The following is a 25,548-nucleotide window of genomic DNA, read 5'->3' as shown; positions in this document are numbered from 1 at the left end:
CTGCTGTGATGGCACACTGGTATTTCACCCAATAGATATGGGCGTTTATCAAAATTGGATTTGTTTTCGAGTTCTTTGTGGATCTGTGTAATCTGAGGAAGTATGTGTCTCTAATATGGTCATACATTTGGCAGGAGGTTAGGAAGTGCAGCTCAGTTCCACCTCATTTTGTGGGCAGTATGCACATCGCCTGATTCTCTTGAGAGCCAGGTCTGCCTGCGGTAGCCTTTCTTAATAGCAAGGCTATGCTCACAAAGTCTGTACATCCGTCAAAGATTTCCTTAATTTTGGGTCGGGCACAGTGGTCACGTATTAGCCACTGTGTACTCTCTGTTTAGGGCCAGTAAATTCTTTGCTGTGTGTCAAATAATTGTCTTTTTGTTTTCTCATGATTTGATTGAATCTAATTGTGATGCTGTCCTGGGGCTCTGTTTGTGAACAGAGCCCCAGCACCAGCTTGCTTGGGGCCTCTTCTCCAGGTTCATTTCTCTGTAGTTGATGGCTTTTTTAGGAAGGTTTGGGAATTGCTTCCTTTTAGGTGGTTGTAGAATTTAACGGCGCCTTTCTGGATTTTGTTAATTAGCGGGTATCGGCCTAATTCTGCTCTGCATGCGTTATTTGCTGTTTTATGTTGTACACAGAGGATTTGGTGTTTGTCCCTTTTTTTTGTGAATTCTTGGTTGGTGAGTTGACCCCAGACCTCACAACCATAAAGGGCGATGGGTTCTATAACTGATTCATGTATTTTTGGCCAGATCCTAATTGGTATGTTGAATTTTATGTTTTGATGGCATAGGTCTTTCTTGACTTGTCTCTCAGATTGTTCACAGCTTTGTGGAAGTTACCTGTGGCGCTGATGTTTACGCCGAGGTATGTATAGTTTTTTTTGTGTGCTCTAGGGCAACGGTGTCGAGATGGAATTTGTATTTCTGGTCCTGGCAACTGGGCCTTTTTTGGAACACCCATTATTTTTGTCTTACTGAGATTTACTGTCAGGGCCCAGGTCTGACAGAATCTGTGCAGAACATCTAGATGCTGCTGTAGGCCGTCCTTGGTTGGGGACAGAAGCACTAGATCATCAGCAAACAGACATTTGACTTCAGATTCTAGTAGGGTGAGGCCGGGTGCTGCAGACTGTTCTTGTGCCCTCGCCAATTCGTTGATATATATGTTGAAGAGGGTGGGGCTTAAGCTGCATCCCTGTCTCCCCCCCGGCCATGTGGAAAGAAATGTTTTTTTTTGCCAGTTTTGTTTGTGTACGTGGATTTTATAATGTATGTTTTTTCCCCCCCAACACCACTTTCCATCAATCTGTATAGCAGACCCTCATGTCAAATTGAATCATGCTTTTTTGAAATCAACAAAGCATGAAGATTTTGCCTTTTTTGTTTGTTTTTATCTATTAGTTATTATAGGACTATTTCTCTCTATACCATTTGTATTTCATATACCTTTGACTATTGGATGTTCTAATAGGTACTTAAGTATTGCCAGCCTAATCTCGGGAGTTGATAGGCTTGAAGTCATAAACAGCGCAATGCTTGAAGCATTGCGAAGAGCTGCTAGCAAACGCAGTAAAGTGCTGTTTGAATGAATGCTTACAAGCCTGCTGCTGCCTACCACCGCTCAGTCAGACTGCTCTATCAAATCAGACTTAATTATAATATAATAACACACAGAAATACGAGCCTTAGGTCATTAATATGGTCATGTCCGGAAACGATCATTTCGAAAACAAAACGTTTATTCTTTCAGTGAAATACAGAACCGTTCTGTATTTTATCTAACGGGTGGCATCCATAAGTCTAAATATTCCTGTTACATTGCACAACCTTCAATGTTATGTCATAATTACGTAAAAATATGGCAAATTAGTTCGCAATGAGCCAGGCGGCCCAAACTGTTGCATATACCCTGACTCTGCGTGCAATGAACGCAAGAGAAGTGACACAATTTCCCCGAGTTTAATATCGCCTGCTAACATGAATTCCTTAACTAAATATGCAGGTTTAAAAATATATACTTCTGTGTATTGATTTTAAGAAAGGCATTTATGGTTAGGTACATTAGTGCAACGATTGTGCTTTTTTTCCGCATATGCGCTTTTGTTAAATCATTCCCCGTTTGGCGAAGTTGGCTTTGTTAGGAAGAAATGGTCTTCACACAATTCGCAATGAGCCAGGCGGCCCAAACTGCTGCATATACCTTGACTCTGTTGCACAGAAAGCAAGAGAAGTGACACAATTTCCCTAGTTAAAATAAATTCATGTTAGCAGGCAATATTAACCAAATATTCAGGTTTAAAAATATATAATTGTGTATTGATTTTAAGAAAGGCGTTGATGTTTAGGTACACATTGGTGCAACGACAGTGCTTTTTTGCGACTGCGCCTGTTAAATCACCCGTTTGGCGAAGTAGGCTATGATTCAATGATAATTTAACAGGCACCGCATCGATTACATGCAACGCAGGACAAGCTAGATAAACTAGTAATATCATCAATCATGTGTAGTTAACTAGTGATTATGCTAAGATTGATTGTTTTTTATAAGATACATTTAATGCTAGCTAGCACTTTACCATGGCTCCTTGCTGCACTCGCATAACAGGTAGTCAGCCTGCCACGCAGTCTCCTCGTGGAGTGCAATGTAATCGGCCATGATCGGTGTCCAGAAATGCCGATTTACCGATTGTTATGAAAAATTAAGGCCGATTTCAAGTTATCGGCCATTCCAATTAATCGGTCGACCTCTAGAGGAAACATACGAGTCTGCTGTTAATGATAATGCAGAGGATTTCCCCAAGGCTGCTGTTGACGCATATCCCCCGGTAGTTATTGGGGTCAAATTTGTCTCCAATTTTATGGATTAGGGTGATCAGTCCTTGGTTAAAAATATTGGGGAAGATGCCAGAGCTGAGGATGATAAACAGTTTAAGTATAGCCAATTTAGTTTAGGATACCATCAACACCACAGGCCTTTTTGGCTTGGAGGGTTTGTATTTTGTCCTGTAGGTCATTCAATGTAATTGGAGAATCCAGTGGGTTCTGGTAGTCTTTAATAGTTGATTCTAAGATTTGTGTTTGATCATGTCTGTTTTTGCTGTTCTTTGTTATAGAGCCAAAAAGATCGGAGAAGTGGTTTATCCATACATCTCTGTTTTGGATAGATAAATCTTTGTGGTGGTGTTTTGAGTAATCCCATTTTCCCAGAAGTGGTTAGATTTGATGGATTCTTCAATTACATTGAGCAGATTTCTGACGTGCTGTTTCTCCTTCCGTAGTGTATTTCTGCTTTTAGTGATTCACCATAGTGAAGGCGTAGACTCAGGTTTTCTGGGTCTCTGTTTTTGGTTGGATAGGTTCTCAATTTCTTAGGTTTTTGAATTCTTCATCAAACCTTTTGTCATTGTTAATTTCTTAGGTTGTTTGCTTTGCATTACATTTTTTTGATAGGGAAGCTGAGAGGTCAAATATGCTGTCTAGGTTTTCTACTGCCAAGTTTATACCTTGTCTAGAAGGGATTGAATTTTAATAGTTTTTTTGGTAGTTCTCAACACTATTTTCCTTCCATCTATAGCATTTTTTTATTCAGTTCCTTTAGTTTGATGCCACATGATTTTGCTGTGATGTCAGTGGACTGAATGCTTTAAGAGACTCTGGGTTGAGGTCAGTGATAAAGTAGTCTACAGTACCACTGCCAAGAGATGAGCTATAGGTGTACCTACCATAGGAGTCCCCTCAGCCTACCATTGACTATGTACTTACCCAGCGTGGGACAGAGCTCCATGAGGTGTGACCTGTTTCTGTTGGTTACAGTATGTTGTGTCTAGTGCGACATGCGGCGGAGGGAATGCTGTCACCTCCAGGTAGGTGTTTGTCTCCCTGTGTGCTGAGGGTGTCGGGTTCTTGTCCAGTTCTGGCATTTTGTTCGCCACAGACTAGTACATGTCCCTGAGCCTGGAAATTGTTGAGATCCCCCTCTAGGATGTAGAAGCTGTCATCGTTTAAAATATGGGGATTCTATTGGGGCAATAGCTAGCACACGAGGACATTTTTCTCTGTTGAGATCATTTCCTTAATAATTTCTAGCCAGATGTAAAATGTTCCTGTTTTGACAAATTTAATAGTGGATTCGGTCTGCTCTATACCAAATTAGCATACACCCTGAGTCTCTTCCCTGTTTCACACCTGGTAGTTTGGTGGATGGGACTACCAGCTCTCTGTAACCTAGAGGGCAACCAGTGCGTCCATCTCTTTTACAGTGTTTCTTGTAAAAGAGTTCCATGTCTCTCTCCAGCTCTGTGAATGTATCCTTCTCAATGATGGAGGAGCAGTGCAGTTGTGGGGACCTGGGTGTGTTCAGTGCTGGGGGGGTGACTATCCTTTTAGTTTGAAGAGGTGTGATCAAACTCACTCAGGATGGGGGAGTCATCACAGAGAGAGAGAGCTTTTCCTGCAGTGCTTTCTCTTTGATTCCGTAAGAGTCCTGCTGGGATTGCATGAGGATGCCCTGCACCATTACTGTCCCGGACGTGTACACGTTGACAGAGGTTGTTTTAATTTCCTCAATGTCTAGTATTCTGAGTTTCCACCCTGGGCCAATACCCTCTCTGACACCGGGGTAATGTGTGCTCTTATAGCACTGTGCCATGTCAGGGGATGGTTGTCTGTGAAACTCTCCTGCCATTGTTGGACTCAAGAGTTTTCACACATCAGACTTCAGTGCTAATTGAAGGTGGCGCCAGGTCTGCTCTGTTCTAGCAGCTTGGTAGCTTAGTATACTGATTTACATAGCTTTATATAACAACATTACCTAGAGATGGTCTTTAAATGTTTGGCTTCAGACTGTAGCTTCAGACGGAATATTACTCACTCAGTGTTGTGTTGGACGGTATTTCCAGGTTCCACTGTGTTTCTTCTGCAGGTTTTGGTTTGGTAGAAGTTTTTTTTCTTCTTGATAGTCCTTGGTAGTCCATTCAGATCATTTTGTCCAAAATTAAGTTTTTAGGTATAGAATTTTGAATTGGATTGGAGGTTTTAATGTTTAGGTTAGTATCCTGTAAGTCCTTGTGAAAAAATGAAAGTTCATCTACATTTATCCACCTCTAATTCAATATTTTTTGCAGAAGAACTCAGGAGCCCATGAGCTCTCTCCTCTCTTCTCTTTCTGTGCGTTCCTGCGGGAGAACCACTGTTCATTTTTGAGAGCCGTGTGTGTCCCGGACAGTCCCAACTTGTGCTGGTTTGTGTGCATTTGTCTGTGTGTGGAGTATGGGCCTCCTGGTTCTATGTGCAGCCAGCACCATCAGTCAGTCCTCCAGAATTCCTAACTGTCCCAAATGGCACCCTATTCCCTATATAGTGCACTACTTGCGATCAGGACTCATAGTGCACTATGTAGGGAACAGGGTGCCGTTTGGGACGCTACCCCAGCCAGACATTTGCAATATGTGAAGTATGCATGTAAGGAATGGCTCTTCACCCCATGGGTGTGGTGGTGGGCTGCTGCTGTATCCTGTCTGAGTTTTGGAGCCGTCAGCCCAAGGACAAAGAGTGAAAAGGGGGAGATCTGAGGGCCTGTTGGCTTTCCCAAACAGTGTGTGTTTGGAAATGGGAGAGGGAACTTTACTCTCTGAGAGTGGCCCTGTGGAACATTGTCCTTGTGTTGTACCGGGTGGCTTTCTTTCTCCATTCTGGATTATTGCCTGTGCGGTGTGTGTGCTGTGAGTCACAGATCAAATATTTTCCTTGCCGGGATTCGGTTGGAGCCTTCCCTTAGAGGGCCTGTGACTGCACCCTTACTCCAGGTCTTAGCCCCGCCCCTGTCGGCAGAGCTGCCTCCTGAGTGGTCAGTCCCACTGACATGGCCTTTTGCTCCTCTGGCCCCTCCCTCAGGCCCAAATGACTTAGCCTCTCTTTAATTTCCCTTTCTATTCTGAGAGCTCTAGAACTGTAGGCCGTTAGTTTCAGTAAACAATAGACGTCAATGGTGACGATGAATCCATTCACAAGCACAAACAAATCGAGTGGTGAAGTACAGAAGAACCGTTTCTCAATGTAGGCTAGACTTCATAACTTTTAGAAGAATGCATCGTTGAAATAAAGTAAAAGTCCTTCAGAGCTCAGGATCGGAGGTGTGTCTCCTCTCTTCTTTCCCTCCTCTACTTGTAAGGCCTCTCATTCATCAATAATTGAGAATTGATACGGGCAGGTGAGATGGAGAGGCAATTTGTGGAGAGTATGGATTTGGTCCTGTGCCAGAAAATTGGCTGTGTCTTTTTATGGGTAGAGCGAGTCAGGGCTCAGGGAGTCAGTCAGGGGCTGGTGTTAATGGTGCTACTGCACCTGTCCACCACCTGGCTACAGAACCCCAGGCCAAAGCAGGCCTGATGGTTGACCCTCTTCAACTCAGGCTGGGAATTGCCTGGGACGATATTAACACAATACTTAAGTGCCTATACGACATGTATTGTGATTCTATATGCATTGCGATTCAGTACTGCGATTGTATTATTGACTAGGTACAGCCGAGTAGTCAAATATAATATCCAATCCAAAACTAATATTGGGAGTCCCATAGGGCAGAGCACAATTGGCCCAGCATCGTCATTGTTTGGCCCGGGTAGGCCAGGCCGTCATTGTAAATAATAATTTATTCTTAACTGGCTTGCATAGTTAAATAAAAGTTACACACACACCGCTCTGACCAAAAAGTTATTTTGTTGGCATTTACGTATGTCCCCATTACCAGTAAAACATCAGCAAAACCTATTTCTTTCACTTACTTGCTGTTCTGTTTTGTTGTTAATTTGTTCAGTCGTTTCATTCTCAACCAGGATTTCTATGGGACGCCGTTTGGGTCTTTGCTTGTCAAAAGAAGATACACGTCAAATAAGCTTGTTGACCAATCAGGACCTGAATATGACTGCACGTCACATAATTTAACGCGTTCATTCATTTTTTTACGTGGCTATTACACATTGATTACACTGAATCGTTGTGACATGAAATACGAGTGATATTGATACGTATGCTATGATGCTGGTAAAGTTGTCTCGCGCACCTACAGGGCTGGTCATAAAAAAAAAAAAGCTAGCTAGCTCATGGATGCAAACAATGTTCTTCCACAAAAACATAGCAAAACGTCATCTGTTTCAGTAGCTATAGTTAGCTAACTATATAGCTAGGTGTCATCTAAAATAACCCTAATTTTATAAGACAGCTCTTATTTGATTAATGGCGGTCGGACCCATTTGTGAAGCTAGCCACAATAAGGACAAGCCCAATATTGGACTTTGCGGTTAGCCTTCAAAATAAAAGTGTCATTGAGAGTGATGTAAGTGAATACAAATAGTAGATTTATGCCATAATTGAATAGTTCATGCTAAATGAGGATGGAATGTTATATAAAATCAACAAAAGACAAATTGTTAATTTCACAAATCTGTTAATCACACTGGATGTATTATACTTTAGAATTGCATTGAGTACATACTTATTTCACTGTACAGCCTTACCTATGGATTGTGGATCAATGCCATGGGGTATCAGTCTACTCAGTGACACCCAGAGAACATTACCGTTGTAGCTCTTATTGCGGGACTCTGAAACAACTGTGAATTGAGCCACATTTATTGTCAACCTATGTGTATTGCACACTATTCCCGAGGAAAAACAATACTGCGTTGTTTTGGAGTCTGATAACTCTGAGGAGGACGTTGGGGGAAAATATCTTGTGTATTGAGTAGACTGATACCCCATTTCATTGATCCCCAATCCTTAGGTAAAGCTGTACAGTGCAATATGAATGTCAATACACGCAAAGGGCTGACTGGGGAGGTGATTTCACACAGTCAGTCCCGCGATAAGAGCTACAACGCTAATATTTGCGTAAACTCTTCAGTTGTGTTCTGTCAAGTAGACAGATACCCCATTTCATTGCTTCACATTCCAACTTCCGATTCCAACCTTTTTAACATTTATCTAGTCTAAATATGGCATGATTCCATCAATTGTAACCTTCTGCATCGCTTTCAAAGAGGTACTTTTATTTTGAAGGCAAACTGCAAATTCCACTATTGTGCCTAATCCTTATTGTGGCTAGCTTCACAACCCAACCCGGTCTGGTCGAGCCTCACTAGCCAGATGGCGCTGGCTGCTTATAACGTTAGCTTTGGGCAACAGAGCTAAGTAGCTGGCTAGCTATTTATTTTCATGAACTGAAGTTCAATTTCAAAAGGTAAACAAGTGGCTACCTAGCTAATACTTACTCACAAGGATTCCTAAATCATTGCGAAGAATAATGAAAGTGACTGCAGTTTCTATTGGTCATTGTTTTCAGGCTGGTTGTATTGGTGCTAGCTAGGTACCAAGCTAAAGCTAGCTAGCTACCCCAGAAGTTGCGGTCTAACAAATAATACTTTATTACCAACGCGGTATTGTGTAAACACTGTTTGTGGCCTGTGTTTGCTTGTTTATTTGACATATCTTTTTTGACACGCATAGACCCAAACGGTGTTCCATAGTATGTCGTGAAGCTAATAGCAGTGCCGCTAATACTGTGCAACTCCGGTAGGGTAACATCTGAAAAATAGCGCACTTGGTAGTGTGTACCAGTGCTCGACCAGTCGCGAAAGCCAACATCACCCACGACAGGGAACGGTTGATTGTCAAGGGCAATGAATTCCATTATCTTGGCGTTAATGGATTTCACCTTAGTTGTCTCGCTGAAATGTTCTTACTCTTTCAAATGACTGCCTGATCCACACAGCAGACATTGTGGGCTAGGTTAGGAATGCTGTGTTGCACTTGTAGCGCAACATTTACGTCAAGTACCTAAGTTATATAGGTATGCATGTCAGCTTTGACATCGATGTTACGTGCTGACCACACCGCTCACGTCGCGTGCGTTGCAAAATAAATGTACACATACATGTTATTCAATCATTGCGCTGCTCGCGTTCGCCAACGAGTGTCTGCGTTGCCAAGCGCTAAAATAGAAGACAGTTCTATTTGTGACGCTGAACGCGGCGCAAGTCTTGCCTCTCCCATCTCCTCATTGGTTTATAGAAGAATATCTCCACGTGCCAGCTCTTCATTGGTTATACCCACGTGGGTGATTGAAAGATGAACAAAGGTCGGTCGGCTCTGGTAATACACCATATTATGAAAGTTAGATGCCAATCGCCATATAAAGTCCAACGAAGAAAAAGCCTGGAAGGAGGAGAGATGACTAAAAACGATTCGGTTGACCGTTTTATGTGTGGATTAATTGTCGGAGTAGAGGACCTTGTGCATTTCAGGTAAAATAACAACTCAACGTTTATATCCCAGGTCAAATTAGCTAGCTAAATTGCCATTAATGTTTAATGCTTTTCAACCTGTCCCCAAATGTAATATAATTGGTTCAGTTTGTTTTGATATTTCAACCTGTGTGTCATGGTTGCGTTTGGTGTGGGGGGGGACAAAATCTATTTGCGCACGCGTGCATCAAGTTTAGGCATGGTGTTAAACTAAACATCGGGCCGATACTGATGTTGGCATTTTTAGCTAATATTGTCCGATTCTGATATGTTAACCGATTTTATATATCGTACATGCAACTACACAGAAGCAAGCTTACATGCTGTAAAAGATCCCTCATCTATGCCCATTGGCCAACTATCTATTGCCTGACCGTACCCGATTTGTCAGATTGGTTTGGCTGTGGGACTATGGACCGTAGTGTCTGTCCATTCTGTGATGTTGTCTATAATAAGAGTCTATATAAGAGTCTGTCTGGTGGGTGCTGAGTGAGTGTTGGCGAGAGTGAGCACATATTGATTCTGGTCCCACTTCCCTTCTCCTGGAAATCCTTTGATTGCTTCTGTCGGTCTCTCTCCGGTCTCGATTTCCCTCTCTCCGGTCTCGGTTTCCCTCTCTCCGGGTTCAGTCTCCCTCTCTCCTGGGTCTCCCTGACTCCGGTCTAGCGCCTCTAATGAAACTTCAAATGAGCTGGAGCACGCGCCTGCTGGTTTCGCTTTCTACCCCGTCCCCCTTGGTCTCTATCGTCTTCACTCTCCCTTCTCTTTCTCAGTCACCCTCGCTCCTTATATATAGATGTGGATATTAATCACACACAGAGTGCATTTGGAAAGTATTCAGACCCCTTCACCTTATACACATTTTGTTACGTTACAGCTAGAGGTCGACCGATTATGATTTTTCAACGCCGATACCGGTACCAATTTATTGGAGGACCAAAAAAAGCCGATACCGAATAAAATAAATAAATATATATTATATATAAATATATATATATATATATATACATGCTCAAAAAATAAAGGGAAACACTAAATAACACATCCTAGATCTGAATGAATGAAATATTCTTATTAAATACTTTTTTCTTTACATAGTTGAATGTGCTGAACAAAATCAACACAAAAATTATCAATGGAAATCAAATTTATCAACCCATGGAGGTCTGGATTTTGGAGTCACACTCAAAATTAAAGTGGAAAACCACACTACAGGCTGATCCAACTTTGATGTAATGTCCTTAAAACAAGTCAAAATGAGGCTCAGTAGTGTGTGTGGCTCCACGTGCCTGTATGACCTCCCTACAACGCTGGGCATGCTCCTGATGAGGACTCCTGGACATTCTGTGGTGCAACGTGGCGTTGGTGGACTGGAGCGAGACATGATGTCCCAGATGTGCTCAATTGGATTCAGGTCTGGGGAACGAGCGGGCCAGTCCATAGCATCATGCCTTCCTCTTGCAGGAACTGCTGACACACTCCAGCCACATGAGGTCTAGCATTGTCTTGCATTAGGAGGAACCCAGGGCCAATCGCACCAGCATATGGTCTCACAAGGGGTCTGAGGATCTCATCTCGGTACCTAATGGCAGTCAGGCTACCTCTGGCGAGCACATGGAGAAATGCCCCCACACCCATGACTGACCCACCACCAAACGGTCATGCTGGAGGATGTTGCATGCAGCAGAACGTTCTCCACGGCCTCCAGACTCTGTCACGTCTGTCACATGTGCTCAGTGTGAACCTGCTTTCATCTGTGAAGAGCACAGGGCGCCAGTGGCGAATTTGCCAATCTTGGTGTTCTCTGGCAAATGCCAAACGTCCTGCACGGTGTTGGGCTGTAAGCACAACCCCACCTGTGGACGTCGGGCCCTCATACCACCCTCATGTAGTCTGTTTCTGACCGTTTGAGCAGACGCATGCACATTTGTGGCCTGCTGGAGGTCATTTTGCGGGCTCTGGCAGTGTTCCTCCTTGCACAAAGGCGGAGGTAGCGGGTCCTGCTGCTGGGTTGTTGCCCTCCTACGGCCCCCCTCCACGTTCCTGATGTACTGGCCTGTCTCCTGGTAGCGCCTCCGTGCTCTGGACGCTACGCTGAGAGCACAGCAAACCTTCTTGCCACACTGCATTGATGTGCTCATTGGATGAGCTGCACTACTGAGCCACTTGTGTGGGTTGTAGACTCCGTCTCATGCTACCACTAGAGTGAAAGCACCGCCAGCATTCAAAAGTGATCAAAACATCAGCCAGGAAGCATAGGAACTGAGAAGTGGTCTGTGGTCACCACTGCAGAACCCTCCTTTATTGGGGTGTCTTGCTAATTGCCTATAATTTCCACCTGTTGTCTATTCCATTTGCACAACAGCATGTGAAATGTATTGTCAATCAGTGTTGCTTCCTAAGTGGACAGTTTGATTTCACAGAAGTGTGATTGACTTGGCGTTACATTGTGTTGTTTAAGTGTTCCCTTTATTTTTTGGGCAGTGTGGTGGTGTGTGTGTGTGTGTTGGTGTGTGTATATATATAAAAATATATATTTTTAAAAAATGGTTGAAATGCTATAAAAAAATAAAAACAAAACAATAAATAAAAACATGTTTTTGTAATATTGACAATTACACAATACTGAATGAACACTTATTTTAACTTAATATAATACATCAATAAAATCAATTTAGCCTCAAATAAATAATGAAACATGTTCAATTGGTTTAATAATGCAAAAACAAAGTGTTGGAGAAGAAAGTAAAAGTCAATATGTGCCATGTAAGAAAGCTAACGTTTAAGTTCCTTGCTCAGAACATGAGAACATATGAAAGCTGGTGGTTCCTTTAACATGAGTCTTCAATATCCAGGTAAGAAGTTTTAGGTTGTAGTTATTATAAGAATTTATAGGACTATTTCTCTCTATACGATTTGTATTTCAGATACCTTTGACTATTGGATGTTCTTATAGGCACTTTAGTATTGCCAGTGTAACAGTATAGCTTCCATCCCTCTCCTCGCCGCTACCTGGGCTCGAACCAGGAACACATCGACAACAGCCACCCTCGAAGCAGCGTTACCCATGCAGAGCAAGGGGAACAACTACTCCAAATCTCAGAGCGAGTGACATTTGAAACGCCTTTAGCGCGCACCCCGCTAACTAGCTAGCCATCTACACCAGTCTAATCTCAGGAGTTGATAGGCTTGAAGTCAAACAGCGCAATGCTTGAAGCACAGCGAAGAGCTGCTGGCAAAACCCACGAAAGTGCTGTTTGAATGAATGCTTACGAGCCTGCTGGTGCCTACCTTCGCTCATTCAGACTGCTCTATTTAATCATAGACATAATAACACACAGAAATACGAGCCTTGGGTCATTAATGTGGTCAAATCCGGAAACTATCATTTCGAAAACAAATCGTGTATTCTTTCAGTGAAATACGGAGCCGTTCCGTATTTTATCTAACGGGTGGCATCCATGAGTCTAAATATTCCTGTTACATTGCACAACCTTCAATGTTATGTCATAATTACGTAAAATTATGGCGAATTAGTTCGCAACGAGCCAGGCGGCCCAAACTGTTGCATATACCCTGATTCTGCGTGCAATGAACGCAAGAGAAGTGACACAATTTCACCTGGTTAATATTGCCTGCTAACCTGGATTTCTTTTAGCTAAATATGCAGGTTTAAAAATATATACTTCTGTGTATTYATTTTAAGAAAGGCATTGARGTTTATGGTTAGGTACAMTCGTGCAACGATTGTGCTTTTTTTTGCAAATGCGCTTTTGTTAAATCATCCCCCGTTTGGCGAAGTTGGCTGTCTTTGTTAGGAAGAAATAGTCTTCACACAGTTCGCAACGAGCCAGGCGGCCTAAACTGCTGCATATACCCTGACTCTGTTGCAAGAGAAGTGACACAATTTCCCTAGTTAAAATAAATTCATGTTAGCAGGCAATATTAACCAAATATGCAGGTTTAAAAAATATATACTTCTGTATTGATTTTAAGAAAAGCATTGATGTTTATGGTTAGGTACACGTTGGAGCAACGACAGTCTTGTTTCGTGAATGCGCACCGCATCGATTATATGCAACGCAGGACATGCTAGATAAACTAGTAATATCATCACCTATGTGTAGTTAACCAGTGATTATTGATTGATTTTGATTTTTATAAAATAAGTTTAATGCTAGCTAGCAACTTACCTTGGCTTCTTACTGCATTCGCGTAACAGGCAGGCTTCTCGTAGAGTTCAATGTAAAGCAGGTGGTTAGAGCGTTGGACTAGTTAACCGCAAGATTGAATCCCCGAGCTGACAAGGTAAAAATCTGTCATTCTGCCCCTGAACAAGGCAGTTAAGCCACCGTTCCTAGGCCGTCATTGAAAATAAGGATGTGTTCTTAACTGACTTGCCTAGTTAAATAAAGGTGTAAAAGAAAAATACGGCCAAATCGGTGTCCAAAAATACCGATATCCGATTGTTATAACTTGAAATCGGCCATTCCAATAAATCGGTTGACCTCTAGTTACAGCCTTACTCTAAAATGGATTAAATTATTTTTTCCCCTTATCAATCTACACAATACCCCATAATAACAAAGGAAAAACAGGTTTTTAATTTCTTTTGAAAATGTATAAATAAAAAAACTGATCCTTTTGTATTCTGACCCTTTGCTATGAGACTCGATATTGAGCTCAGGTGCATCCGGTTTCCATTGATCATCCTTAATGTTTCTACAACTTGATTGGAGTTCACCTGTGTTTGATTGGATATGATTTGGAAAGGCACACACCTGTCTATATCAGGTCCCACAGTTGACAGTGCATGTCAGAGCAAAAACCAAGCAAAGAGAGAGAAGGAATTGTCCATAGATCTCCGAGAGGCACAGATTGGGTTGATGCACAGATCTGGGGAAGGGTACCAAAACATTTCTGTTACATTGAAGGTCCCCAAGAACACAGTGGTCTCCATCATTCTTGAATGGAAGAAGTTTAGAACCACCCGGAGAACCGCCCGGAGCAATCGGAGGAGAAGGGCCTTGGTTCCTCTGTGGAGATGGGCACTCCAACATTCAGGTCTTTATGGTAGCGTGGCCAGACGGAAGCCACTCTTCAGTAAAAGGCACATGACAGCCCGCTTGGAGTTTGCCAAAAGGCACCTGAAGGACTCTCAGATAATGAGAGACATGATTCTCTGCTCTGATGAAACCAAGATCGATCTCTTTGGCCTGAGTGCTAAGTGTCACATCTGGAGGAAACCTGGCACAATCCCTACGGTGAAGTATGATGGTGGCAGCATCATGCTGTGGGGATGTTTTTCAGCAGCAGGGACTGGGAGAATAGTCCAGATCGAGGGAAAGATGAACGGCGCGAAGTACAGGGAGCTCCTTGATGAAAACCTGTTCCAGAGCGCTCAGGACCTCAGACTGGGGCGACGGTTCACCTTCCAACAGGATAACGACCATAAGCACACAGCCAAGACAATGCAGGAGTGGCTTCGGGGCAAGTCTGTGAATGTCCTTGAGTTGCCCAGCCAGAGGCCAAACTTGAACCCGATCAAACATTTTAACTTTTTTTGCTTTGTTTTTATGGGGTATTGTGTGTAGACTGGGGTGGGGGACAATTTAATCTGTTTTAAAATATGGCTGTAACGTAACAAAGAGTGAAGGGGTCTGAATACTTTCTGAATGCACTATCTGTCGCTCTCCCGCCTCCCCCCTTGTCTCCCTCCCGCCTTGAGCTCCTTCCCCCACGTCTTTCTCCTCCACCTTCCTCCTCATGGACCACACACATCCAACGCCTGCTGAAATATCGTCTCTTCTGTGTCTTCTCCCACATGGGGAGAGGGGGTATAAAGAAAGAAGTAGAGGGAGAGGTTAGAGAGAAACATGCTGGGGGAAGAATAGAGGGGCTTATAAAGAAACTCACCAGTCCAGGCAGGGATCAATATTCTCATTTACTAAATGAGCCTGGCACCTGCAGTGCCACAAAGCATTGACATGAACTCCTCTGGATCATTACCCTAGCTCATCTGCCTCATTACCCTAGCTACCTTCATGGTGTGAATACTGTTTTTGTTTGTCTTCACTGTTTTCTTGGAAAACAAATCTCTGTAGCATCTAATCCTTTAGTTTGGCTCTGGGTCTCTGGTTCTTCAGTATGTGGTGCCCGCACTTGGCTCAGTCCTTGACATTTCTGCCCGAAACCCCCCCATTGGTGTGTGAGCGAGCGAGCTAACTAACGTGACCTTTGACCCCTATCAGGAGAGCTGGAGGAGGAGATGGAGAACCCGGAGTTGAACCCAGTTGACCTGCCAGAGAAACAGAAACACCAGCTGAGACACAGAGAGTTGTTCCTGTCCCGCCAGCTAGAGTCATTACCTGCTACACACATCCGGTAGGACATGTCTTTACCATCTCACCTTATGTTAGCTACCTGCTACAGACCATGAGAGTTGGTTACAAGTATATGTTAAAACACAGCCTGGAAAACAGATGGCACTTTCTTTCACCTGTATTATAGGAAGGCATTGGTGTTATACGGCTGTACTGTATTTAAGAGCTACATCTCAATCAGATTGTGTGTGTCTCAGGGGGAAGTGTTGTGTCACTCTGCTCAATGAGACTGAGGCTCTGAAGTCATATCTGGACCGGGAGGTAGGTGGCTGTCTTTACTGTCCTCACAGGCCTCATACACTGTCTTCTCAGAGAGTGAATGGTGTGTGCCATAGCCTCTATGTATGGCTCTGATGTACAGTACCAGTCAAACGTTTGGACACACCTACTCATTCAAGGGTTTTTATTTTCTACATTATAGAATAATAGTGAAGACCTCAAACTATGAAATAATGCTTATGCAATCATGTAGTAACCCCCAAAAATGTTATTCAAATCAAAATGGATTTTATATTTGAGATTCTTCAAAGTAGCCACCCTTTGCTTTGATGACAGCTTTGCACACTTGGCGTTCTCTCAACCAGCTTCACGGGGTAGTCACCTGGAATGTATTTCAATTAACAGGTGTGTGTGTGTGTGTGCCTTGTTAATTTGTGGAATGTTTTTTCTTATTGCGTTTGAGCCAATCAGTTGTCTTGTGACATGGTTGGGTATACAGAAGATGAAGACCAAGTCCATATTATGGCAAGAACAGTTCAAATGAGCAAAGAGAAAAGACTACCTCATTACTTTGACTGACCTTCATGTCTTAATCTGGAAAATGTCAAGAACTTTGAAAGTTTCTTCAAGTGCAGTCGCATAAAACAAGTGCCATGATGAAACTGGGTCTCATGAGAACCGCCACAGGAAAGTAAGACCCAGAGTTACTTCTGTTGCAGAGGACACGTTCATTTGAGTTACCAGCCTCAGACATTTCAGCTCAAATAAATGCTTCAGAGTTCAAGTAACAGACGCATCTCTAACGGACAATAAGAAGAAGAGACTTGCTTCGACCAAGAAACACGAGCAATGGTCATTAGACCGGTGGAAATCTGTCCTTTAATCTGATGAGTCTAAATTTGAGATTTTTGGTTCCAACTGCCGTGTCTTTGTGGGACGCAGAGTAGGTGAACGGATGATATCCGCATGTGTGGTTCCCACCGTGAAGCATGGAGGAGGAAGTGTGATGGTGCTTTGCTGGTGACACTGTCATTGATTTTATTTAGAATTCAAGGCACGCTTAACCAGCATGGCTACCACAGCGTTAGTTCCACTAAGTGCAAACCAGATGGGATATAATTTGTCTCCTCCAGGCTGTGTAAGGGCTATTTGACCAAGGAGAGTGATGGAGTGCTGCAACAGATAAACCTGGCCTCCACAATCACCTGACCTCAACCCAATTGAGATGGTTTGGGATGAGTTGGACTGCAGAGTGAAGGAAAAGCAGCCAACAAGTGCTCAGCATACGTGGGAACTCCTTCAAGACTGTTGGGAAAGCATTCCATGTGAAACTGTTTGAGAGAATGCCAAGAGTGCGTAAAGCTGTCAAGGCGAAGGGTGGCTACTTTGAATAATACAAAATATATTTAGATTTGTTTATCACTTTCTTGGTTACTATGTGTGTTATTTCATAGTTTTGATGTCTTCACTATTATTCTGCAATGTAGAAAATAGTACAAATAAAGAAAAATCCTGGAATGCGCAGGTGTGTCCCAACCTTTGACGGGTACTGTATGACCATGTTGGATGAGTTTGTGTGCCTGTGTCCAACTGACTGTGATGTGTGTGTTAGTTGTGAGTCGTGGTGCTGTATGAATAATTCAGTGTGTTGACCCAGAATGTTCTTCTCACAGTCAGTAATGAGGAGACGAAAGACTGCTCTCTACACACACGCACGCACACACTCAATCCACAACCCCACTCATTTTCTCCATTCCTATTTCTCTAACTCTTTTCTAATGTCTCTCCTCTCTATCCCTCCCTCTTTCCTCCCCCCACTTCTCTTCCTCCTCCCTCTCTCTCCAGGATGCGTTCTTCTACTCCCTGGTCTACGACCCCCAACAGAAGACTCTGCTGGCTGATAAAGGGGAGATCAGGGTGGGGAACAAGTACCAGGCAGACATCACAGACTTTCTCAAAGAGGGTACGTCCGCCAAAGACACTCGTACACAAAACTGTGGACTGTTAGCATTTTCCATAGGTAAATGTGACACGCTAGCTGGTAGATTAGCCTCCTGGCTAGTGTTCTCTTTGGTAGTGCAAGCAGGGTCCGATCTTAAGGCTCAGTCAGTGGGAGGGCATGGGCGTCTGTCCCACTGCCTAATAAACCCACTGCAATTGGAACAATTTTGCAACGTTATGACAAGGAGTGTGTTATCAAAGTGAGTTTTACTGAGGAGCCATGTCACAACAATAGTGTTGGAGAGGGTCAAAGGGCAGGATATTCACTGTTTTGTGGCTCTCTCTATCGAAGGTATCATAACCACAACACCCCAAGACTGTTGGAGAGCCAGAACTAAATTGACTTTGGTTAACCACAGGGCTGTCTAGTCCGATGGAGTGTATCAGACTGGTGACTGTGCTGACTGCTTACTAACTGGTGATTGTGCTAACTGGACCCCCAGGTGAGGAGGATGGCAGGGACCTGGCCAAGCTGGAGGAGAGGGTGTGGGACCCCAGCAGTCCCCTCACAGAGAAACAGATCGACCAGTTCCTGGTTGTGGCTCGGTAAGTGGCTCCGGTCCGGTGGGCTGTGGCGAATGGGTAAGTGGTTCTACTGTAGTGGTAGTGCCTTGGTAAGACTGCTGTGAACAGGATAGCCAATGTCAAATATTTTTCAGTAAGACATTTTTTTTTACGTGGCTCTGTAAAACGGGGTGCAAGGGTATTGTATCATTAGGAAGACTGGTCTTCACACAGGTCTATTCTAGTCAGATTTGCACTATTGTCAAAAACATGATATCTGGAGGATTAATACACTCCTGCAGTATAAAACTGTTTGCACTCACTACTGTAAGTCGCTTTGGATAAGAGCATCTGCTAAATGACTTAAATGTAAAAATTATATCCCTGTCTGTCTCTCATCCATCTCTTTCCCTCTGCCACATCATCCCTCTCTGCCGCCTCATCCCTCTCCCTCTCTCAGGTCAGTGGGTACCTTTGCGCGGGCTCTAGACTGCAGTAGTTCTGTCCGGCAGCCCAGTCTCCACATGAGTGCTGCTGCTGCCTCTAGAGACATCACCCTGGTAAGACATATACACACATTGCCCACTTCCCTAGGTAGGGTCAGACCAGAGTTGAGTGCTGTTAGCTCAGGGGTATGCTGGGAGCTACAGTAGAAGGTGTGTATGTGAGCTTGTGTGTGTGTGTGTGTGTGTGTGTTAGCTTGCCATAGTGTGAGGATCAGTAACAAGCAGGATTCAGCCTGCCCCAGACGCCACACGTTCCGGCCCACTTCTGCACCTCATATATAAAACATGAAACACAGGCCTCCGAGCTACAGCTTTCAGAGTACACACATCCATGAACACATGCGCACAACACACATCCTCTCAGACTCGCCAATAGATACGCTCACACGAAGTCAAGTGACCAGATAATAGCCCATCCACTTCTGTTTTTGGACTATGCTCTGTTCCTTAAACTTGGTGGCTTTGACAAGTAGAATAATGGAGGCCCTTTGCTTGGTTTCTATGTTAAGAGGGTAGGTTTTGTTTGCTGGGTGTATGTGGAAAAACCAGGGTTGTGTTCATTAGGGCACACCGTAAACACAGTTATCTCTTCATTCAAAGACTCAATCATGGACACACTTACTGACGGTTGTGGCTGCTTTGCGTGATGTATTGTTGTCTCTACCTTCTTGACCTGTGTGCTGTTGTCTGTGCCCAATAATGTTTGTACCCTGTTTTGTGCTGCTACCATGTTGTGTTGCTGCCATGTTGTTGTCTTAGGTTTCTCTTTATGTTATGTTGTCTCTCTCGTTGTGATGTGTGTGTTGTCCTATATTTATATTGTATTTATTTTAATCCCAGGCCCCCGTCCCCGCACGAGGCCTTTTGGTAGGCCTTCATTGTAAATAAGAATTTGTTCTTAACTGACTTGCCTCGAGAAAGGTTAAATAAAATTTTAAAAAACGCACTGAAGTGTTTCATATTGAACCAGTACAGATGGTACCTCCCAGTGTGTTTCTTCTGTTCTGTGCCTACCGAACACTACCCGCCATTTTGCCCCTCTCTCCTCTCCCCAGTTCCATGCCATGGACAGCCTGGATAAGACGCGTTATGACATGACGCGAGCCATCGCTGCGCTGGTTCCCCAGGGAGGGCCTGTTCTCTGCCGGGACGAGATGGAGGAGTGGAGCGCCTCCGAGGCCAACCTGTTTGAAGAGGCCCTGGAGAAATATGGAAAAGACTTCACAGACATACAACAGGACTTTGTGAGTACAGACCGACGGGTAGCCAGTCAGGCAGGCACGGTTCTGCTGCCTTGGCTTGGACTAGCCTCGACAAGGAAGCTCTGATGTACATGCCACCAAAACAAGGGGGAAGAGGAACCATGCTTAGACTGAGAGGAACAGGCTCAGTTCAAGGCTCACAAAATGTATCTCTGGGATGGGCAACTGGTGGCCCAGTTTCCCCATGGCAAAATGAGTATTACATGAAATGAGTTAGAAAATAGCTAAATCTTTGCCCCCATGGCAAAATCTGTAGCATTGCAGGAAATTAACTGTGAAACGTAAATGTTTTCTCTCCGCTTTCAAGAGGGTGGCCGCTAAAATGTTTTGCTCGCAAGGTGGGTGGGGGCCAACAATTTTTTACTTAGGGCCCCCAAAAGGCTATCCATACCTGGCTCTGACTGCATGTGTGGGTACACAGACCCGCAAGCCACTGCAGCCCCTCATGATGAGCTATGATTTTTTGTTGTGGCCCCCACCCCCATCAAAGTTGCCCATCCTTTTTGTAACTAATAGTGAGACACTCAACTCAGACTGGCAGGCATCCTATTGAGAGCAGAGAAGAGAATCCAGCATGTCTGCTGTAGCCATAGAGATAGATACTGTATGTCTATATCTCTGTCAGCCAGGTGCTGCTGTTGCCCTGAGGGGGAAGAATAAATGAATGAGGTTTATGCAGTCTTTACGCTGTGCCTCACTCTGCCACCTGGTGGTGGGTTACAGTCAGTGCACTATCCAGCCCACAGCCACAGGCTGCTGTTAGGGGTGGGGCTTGCTCTCTGGCAGCCTGACAATTCAGTTGCCTCTTTCAAACTTTTTTTAAAGAGCGCAGTGTTCATTTTCCCCGTCGAAGATCAAAGTATTTGCTTACAAAGATGTAGGAAATGCACTAATGTAGTGCCCTAAAGCATGATGGCGAGGACCGTTGTCTGTGAGGTGGAAACGGCTCTAAAGCATGACGATGGCATATCTGTGATGTTGAAACCGCTTGTCTCTCGCCCTTCCCGGCAGCTCCCCTGGAAGTCCCTGACCAGTATCATAGAGTACTACTACATGTGGAAGACCACAGACAGATACGTACAGCAGAAACGGTTAAAAGCAGCGGAGGCAGAGAGCAAGTTGAAGCAAGTCTACATCCCCAACTAGTGAGTATCTATCTGGCTGGGGACTGGGATACTGTGATTCTTGTCAGACTCCTACAGCAGGTCCCAATTTGCACCCTGCCGCTAAGTCTTTGGTCTTTGCAGATGTGAATGCTCTGTATAAGTGTAACTGGTAATGGTGGAGCGTCTGCAAACAATGGAGGGATGGTGCCAAAGGGTTAAGGGGATATTTGGGACTGGCTGCAGATGACGGTTCCCATTAGATGGTCAAGCTGCAAAGTTTTTTGGTCTTAACTTAAGGTTCGGGTTAGGCATAAGGTTATCAGTTAGGTTTAAAATCTGATTTTAAGAAGAGAAATTGTAGAAATTGGCGTGGTTTATGACTTTGCAACTTGCCCAGATAGTGACGACCGCAGATTATACAGTGCGTTGCATCTCTGTCTCTGATCCTCTGCCCACTTCCTCATAGCAACAAGCCCAACCCCAACCAGCTGAGTGTTAACAGTGTAAAGCCTGGAGGTGTGGGATGCCTGGTGAACGGCTCCGGGGCGGCAGCTGGAGCCGCAGTCGGAGCCGGGGGTTTGCCTGGAGCCCTGGGGGTGATATCAGTTCCCCCAGGACAGACCCCAGGTCTGGGCCGCGCCTGTGAAAGCTGCTACAGTGAGTAACGCCACAACTGTCCTGTTTCCTGGATGATGAAATAAAGACTACGATGTTAGAAAAGAGACCAGGAAGTTAACCTGGGAGTCAAGAGTACTCCTAGTACAGATATACAGTACCTCCTGAAGAACCTTGAGATTCACTCTCATCCTAGTATGATCTCTTCCCCATACTTGGGGAGCAAGGCTCCAAGCCAAGCCTCCATCTCTATTGCTGTTCTTTAACAATGAAGGAGTGGGAGTTTTTAAGACGGAGAGCGAGGCAAAGCTCAGCTCACGCTGCAGTAGAATCTATTCAGAGCTATTTTAGTAGTGTTAATAAAGTCTTAAATGATTTAGTCTCACTGTGGGTGTCTCTCGACGTGTGTGTGTGTCCTCTTTCTCTGTGCATGTAGCCACCAGCTCGTACCAGTGGTACTCGTGGGGTCCCCCCAACATGCAGTGTCGTCTATGTGCCTCCTGCTGGACCTACTGGAAGAAGTATGGAGGACTGAAGATGCCAACCAGACTGGAAGGAGAGCGACCTGGACCCAACCGCAACAACATGGTAAACAAATCAAACTGAGATATCATGTATGGGATAAAAACATTTTCAAGGTTAATGCGAAACTGACCAGGAAAAACATCCCGGCCCTTCTGTATAACAACTTACAACTTTTTGTCTTGGACTTCACTCTTGTCTCCGATTGTTGTCCGTTCTCTAACAATTTCTCATATCCTCGCTTTCTCTCTTCCCCCACCGCCAGTCTCCTCACAGTGTTCCCATGCGTCACGGTGGGAGCCCCAAGTTTGCTGTGAAGACGAAACAGGCCTTCTACCTACAGACCACCCAGGTGACACGCGCCGCCCGGCGGGTTTGTCAGGACATCATCAGACCACGCTTCCTCGCCCGACACCCTTACCTCCCTCTCAATACAGTCCAAATCAAACAAGAGTGTGAGTACTGTACCCCTCAACCCCTACCACCTCCTCACCACCCAAATCGAGGCGTAGCGAGAGTACGATGTAGACCTGGGTCCTGTTCATTAAGGCACCAAACGGACGAAAACTGAGTAAAACGGAGGGACTACCTGAAATTGTCCAATAAGAAACGTTTGTTTTATTTTCCTGTTGCAAAATGTTTTGAAAGGTCTCAGTGGCTGTCTTATGTAACGGTCTGCTGAAATGTGGTACATGCATACTATACTGACTTTGTGGTGTATTTCAGGTGCGCTGCGGTTGCCAGACGAGCCCAAAAAGCCCTTGCCGCTGAAGCCAGTTGAGAGGAAGCCTCTGGAGTCTGTTGTCCGATATCTAGGTGAGGATCTGTTACGCCCATCTGTAGTCTTTCATTTTCAGTCTGCTAAATGACATACTGTATTATATATTGTCTGTTTCGGCCAGTGTTGATTTTGCGATTTTTAAACTCATATCTTTCTGTTTTCTCTTCCTTTCTCTCCCTCCTGTCTCTTCTCCTCTGTGTCTTCTGTCCTCCTCTCTCCGGGTCCCCAGAGGCCCACCCGTGCCCTCCCAAACACGACCCCCCGCGTGGCCAGACGGTCACCACGGGTAGCCTGACACCCATCAAGTCCACACCCAACATTCTCAACAACGGCTCGCCCACCATCCTGGGCAAACGCACCTACGAGCAGCACAACGGCATTGATGGTGAGAGACCGAGGGAGAGGAGTAGAAAGGGGTTGGAGCCGTTGGGATGTTGATGGAAGACCGTTGTGGTCATTGCTGCACTCCATTGGGGTTTGAGTCTGCACCCCAACGTCTTGTGTCATTGCGGCCATCTTCCTTTTTCTTATTTTTTTGCGGCCTCCCTTCCTCCACCCCTCCCCCTCATCTCCCTTTTGTCTCAATGTACTACTGTAGCTGGTTAAACATGCCCCTCTTTTTTTTCGCTCACCAACTTTCCGCCTTTCACTTTCTCTCTCTCTCCTTACCCCCCCTCTCTTTCTCCCTTGACAGTTTTATTATTTTTGCACCATCTGTCTCTGTCGCTTTCTCCTTTACCCCCTCTTTTTCTCTTGCACCGTTCTCTATTTTTTTTTTGGTTCTGCTCTCTCCATTTCTCTCTCGCTCTTTGTCTCTGTACATCCATCTCAGTAGGTTGTAGTGAAGGCTGGTTTCTTTCTCTGGTGTATATCGCTCTAGGCTACGGCGGGTGTTGTCATGGTAACGGAGCGGTAGCCAGGACCTATCTGGGACCGGAGTGAGACCAAAGGGGTGGTGTGGTTCGCTGGGACCTCGCCCCCTAATAACCCTTCTCTCCTGGACCACAGCAGGGCTAGTCCACACTCACTAGGGACTATGTCCATGTTCAGAACGGAGGAAGACCTGTCAATGTGTGTGTTACATAGAGATAGAAGGAGAAACGTGGAGAGTAACGGCGGGAGGGAGGGAGCTAGGCCTATAGGCTACCTACAATGAGTGGTTCTACTGCGTCTTCTAAGGCAGGGTTTCCCAAACTCAGTCCTGCCCCTCCCTGGGTGCACGTTTTGGATTTTGCCCCAGCACTACACAGCTGATTCAAATGATCAAAGCTTGATGCTGAGTTGGTTATTTGAATCAGCTGTGTAGTGCTAGGGCATTAAACCAAAACGTGCACCCAGGGAGGGCCCCAGGGCCGTGTTTGGGAAACCCTGCTCTTAGGGTGACTGCAGTGCAGGCTAGCTGGTATCTACAGACATCTTCTCTGGGTTTGGACGGGAGACAAGACTCCTAGAATACAGTTGAAGTCGGAAATTTACATACACTTAGGTTGGAGTCATTAACTCGTTTTTCAACCACTCCACACATTTCTTGTTATCAAACTATAGTATTGGCAAGTCGGTTAGGACATCTACTTTGTTCATGACACAAGTAATTTTTACAACAATTGTTTACAGACAGATTATTTCAGTTATAATTCACTGTATCACAATTCCAGTGGGTCAGAAGTTTACATACACGAAGTTGACTGTGCCTTTAAACAGCTTGGAAAAATTCAGAAAATGATGTCATGGCTTTAGAAGCTTCTGATAGGCTAATTGACATAATTTGAGTCAATTGGAGGTGTACCTGTGGATGCATTTCAAAGCCTACCTTCAAACTTAGTGCCTCTTTGCTTGACATCATGGGAAAAATCAAAAGAAATAAGCCAAGACCTCAGAAAAAAATTGTGGACCTCCACAAGTCTGGTTCATCCTTGGGAGCAATTTACAAACGCCTGAAGGTACCATGTTCATCTGTACAAACAATAGTACGCAAGTATAAACACCATGGGACCACGCAGCCATCATACCGCTCAGGAAGGAGACGCGTTCTGTCTCCTAGAGATGAACGTACTTTGGTGTGAAAAGTGCAATTCAATCCCAGAACAACAGCAAAGGACCTTGTGAAGATGCTGGAGGAAACAGGTACAAAAGTATCAATATCCACAGTAAGCGAGTCCTATATCAACATAACCTGTAAGGCCGCTCAGCAAGGAAGAAGCCACTGCTCCAAAACCGCCATAAAAAAAACAGACTACGGTTTGCTACTGCACATGGGGACAAAGATTGTACTTTTTAGAGAAATGTCCTCTGGTCTGATGACCATCGTTATATTTGGAGGAAAAAGGGGGATGCTTGCAAGCCGA

At 44.5% G+C, this 25,548-nt stretch overlaps 1 protein-coding gene and 1 long non-coding RNA gene across 3 annotated transcripts in view; one reads left to right on the top strand and one right to left on the bottom strand.

Annotated features, from left to right (window-relative positions):
• Positions 1 to 5,309, bottom strand: part of LOC139028225 (uncharacterized) — a 35,156-nt gene extending 29,847 nt beyond the window's left edge. Inside the window, exon 1 of the long non-coding RNA XR_011480409.1 lies at positions 4,876 to 5,309. This is a non-coding gene — a long non-coding RNA (uncharacterized lncRNA). The remainder of the gene's footprint in view (positions 1 to 4,875) is intronic.
• mta1 (metastasis associated 1) overlaps positions 1 to 25,548 on the top strand; it is a 43,297-nt gene that overhangs the window by 14,468 nt on the left and 3,281 nt on the right. For both annotated transcript variants that reach the window (XM_023993996.2, XM_023993995.2), the window contains exons 4-15: positions 15,556 to 15,688; positions 15,885 to 15,948; positions 17,752 to 17,869; positions 18,351 to 18,453; positions 18,872 to 18,971; positions 19,973 to 20,161; positions 21,191 to 21,324; positions 21,752 to 21,942; positions 22,337 to 22,488; positions 22,688 to 22,877; positions 23,149 to 23,238; positions 23,433 to 23,588. In XM_023993996.2, the coding sequence (XP_023849764.1) occupies positions 15,556 to 15,688; positions 15,885 to 15,948; positions 17,752 to 17,869; positions 18,351 to 18,453; positions 18,872 to 18,971; positions 19,973 to 20,161; positions 21,191 to 21,324; positions 21,752 to 21,942; positions 22,337 to 22,488; positions 22,688 to 22,877; positions 23,149 to 23,238; positions 23,433 to 23,588 (1,620 nt within the window). The remainder of the gene's footprint in view (positions 1 to 15,555; positions 15,689 to 15,884; positions 15,949 to 17,751; positions 17,870 to 18,350; positions 18,454 to 18,871; positions 18,972 to 19,972; positions 20,162 to 21,190; positions 21,325 to 21,751; positions 21,943 to 22,336; positions 22,489 to 22,687; positions 22,878 to 23,148; positions 23,239 to 23,432; positions 23,589 to 25,548) is intronic.

Source organism: Salvelinus sp. IW2-2015, linkage group LG9 (assembly GCF_002910315.2).
Source record: "Salvelinus sp. IW2-2015 linkage group LG9, ASM291031v2, whole genome shotgun sequence".
Lineage (NCBI taxonomy): Eukaryota > Metazoa > Chordata > Actinopteri > Salmoniformes > Salmonidae > Salvelinus > Salvelinus sp. IW2-2015.
The sequence above is the reverse complement of the archived record's forward strand: the minus strand, read 5'-3'. Positions and strand labels throughout refer to the sequence as shown.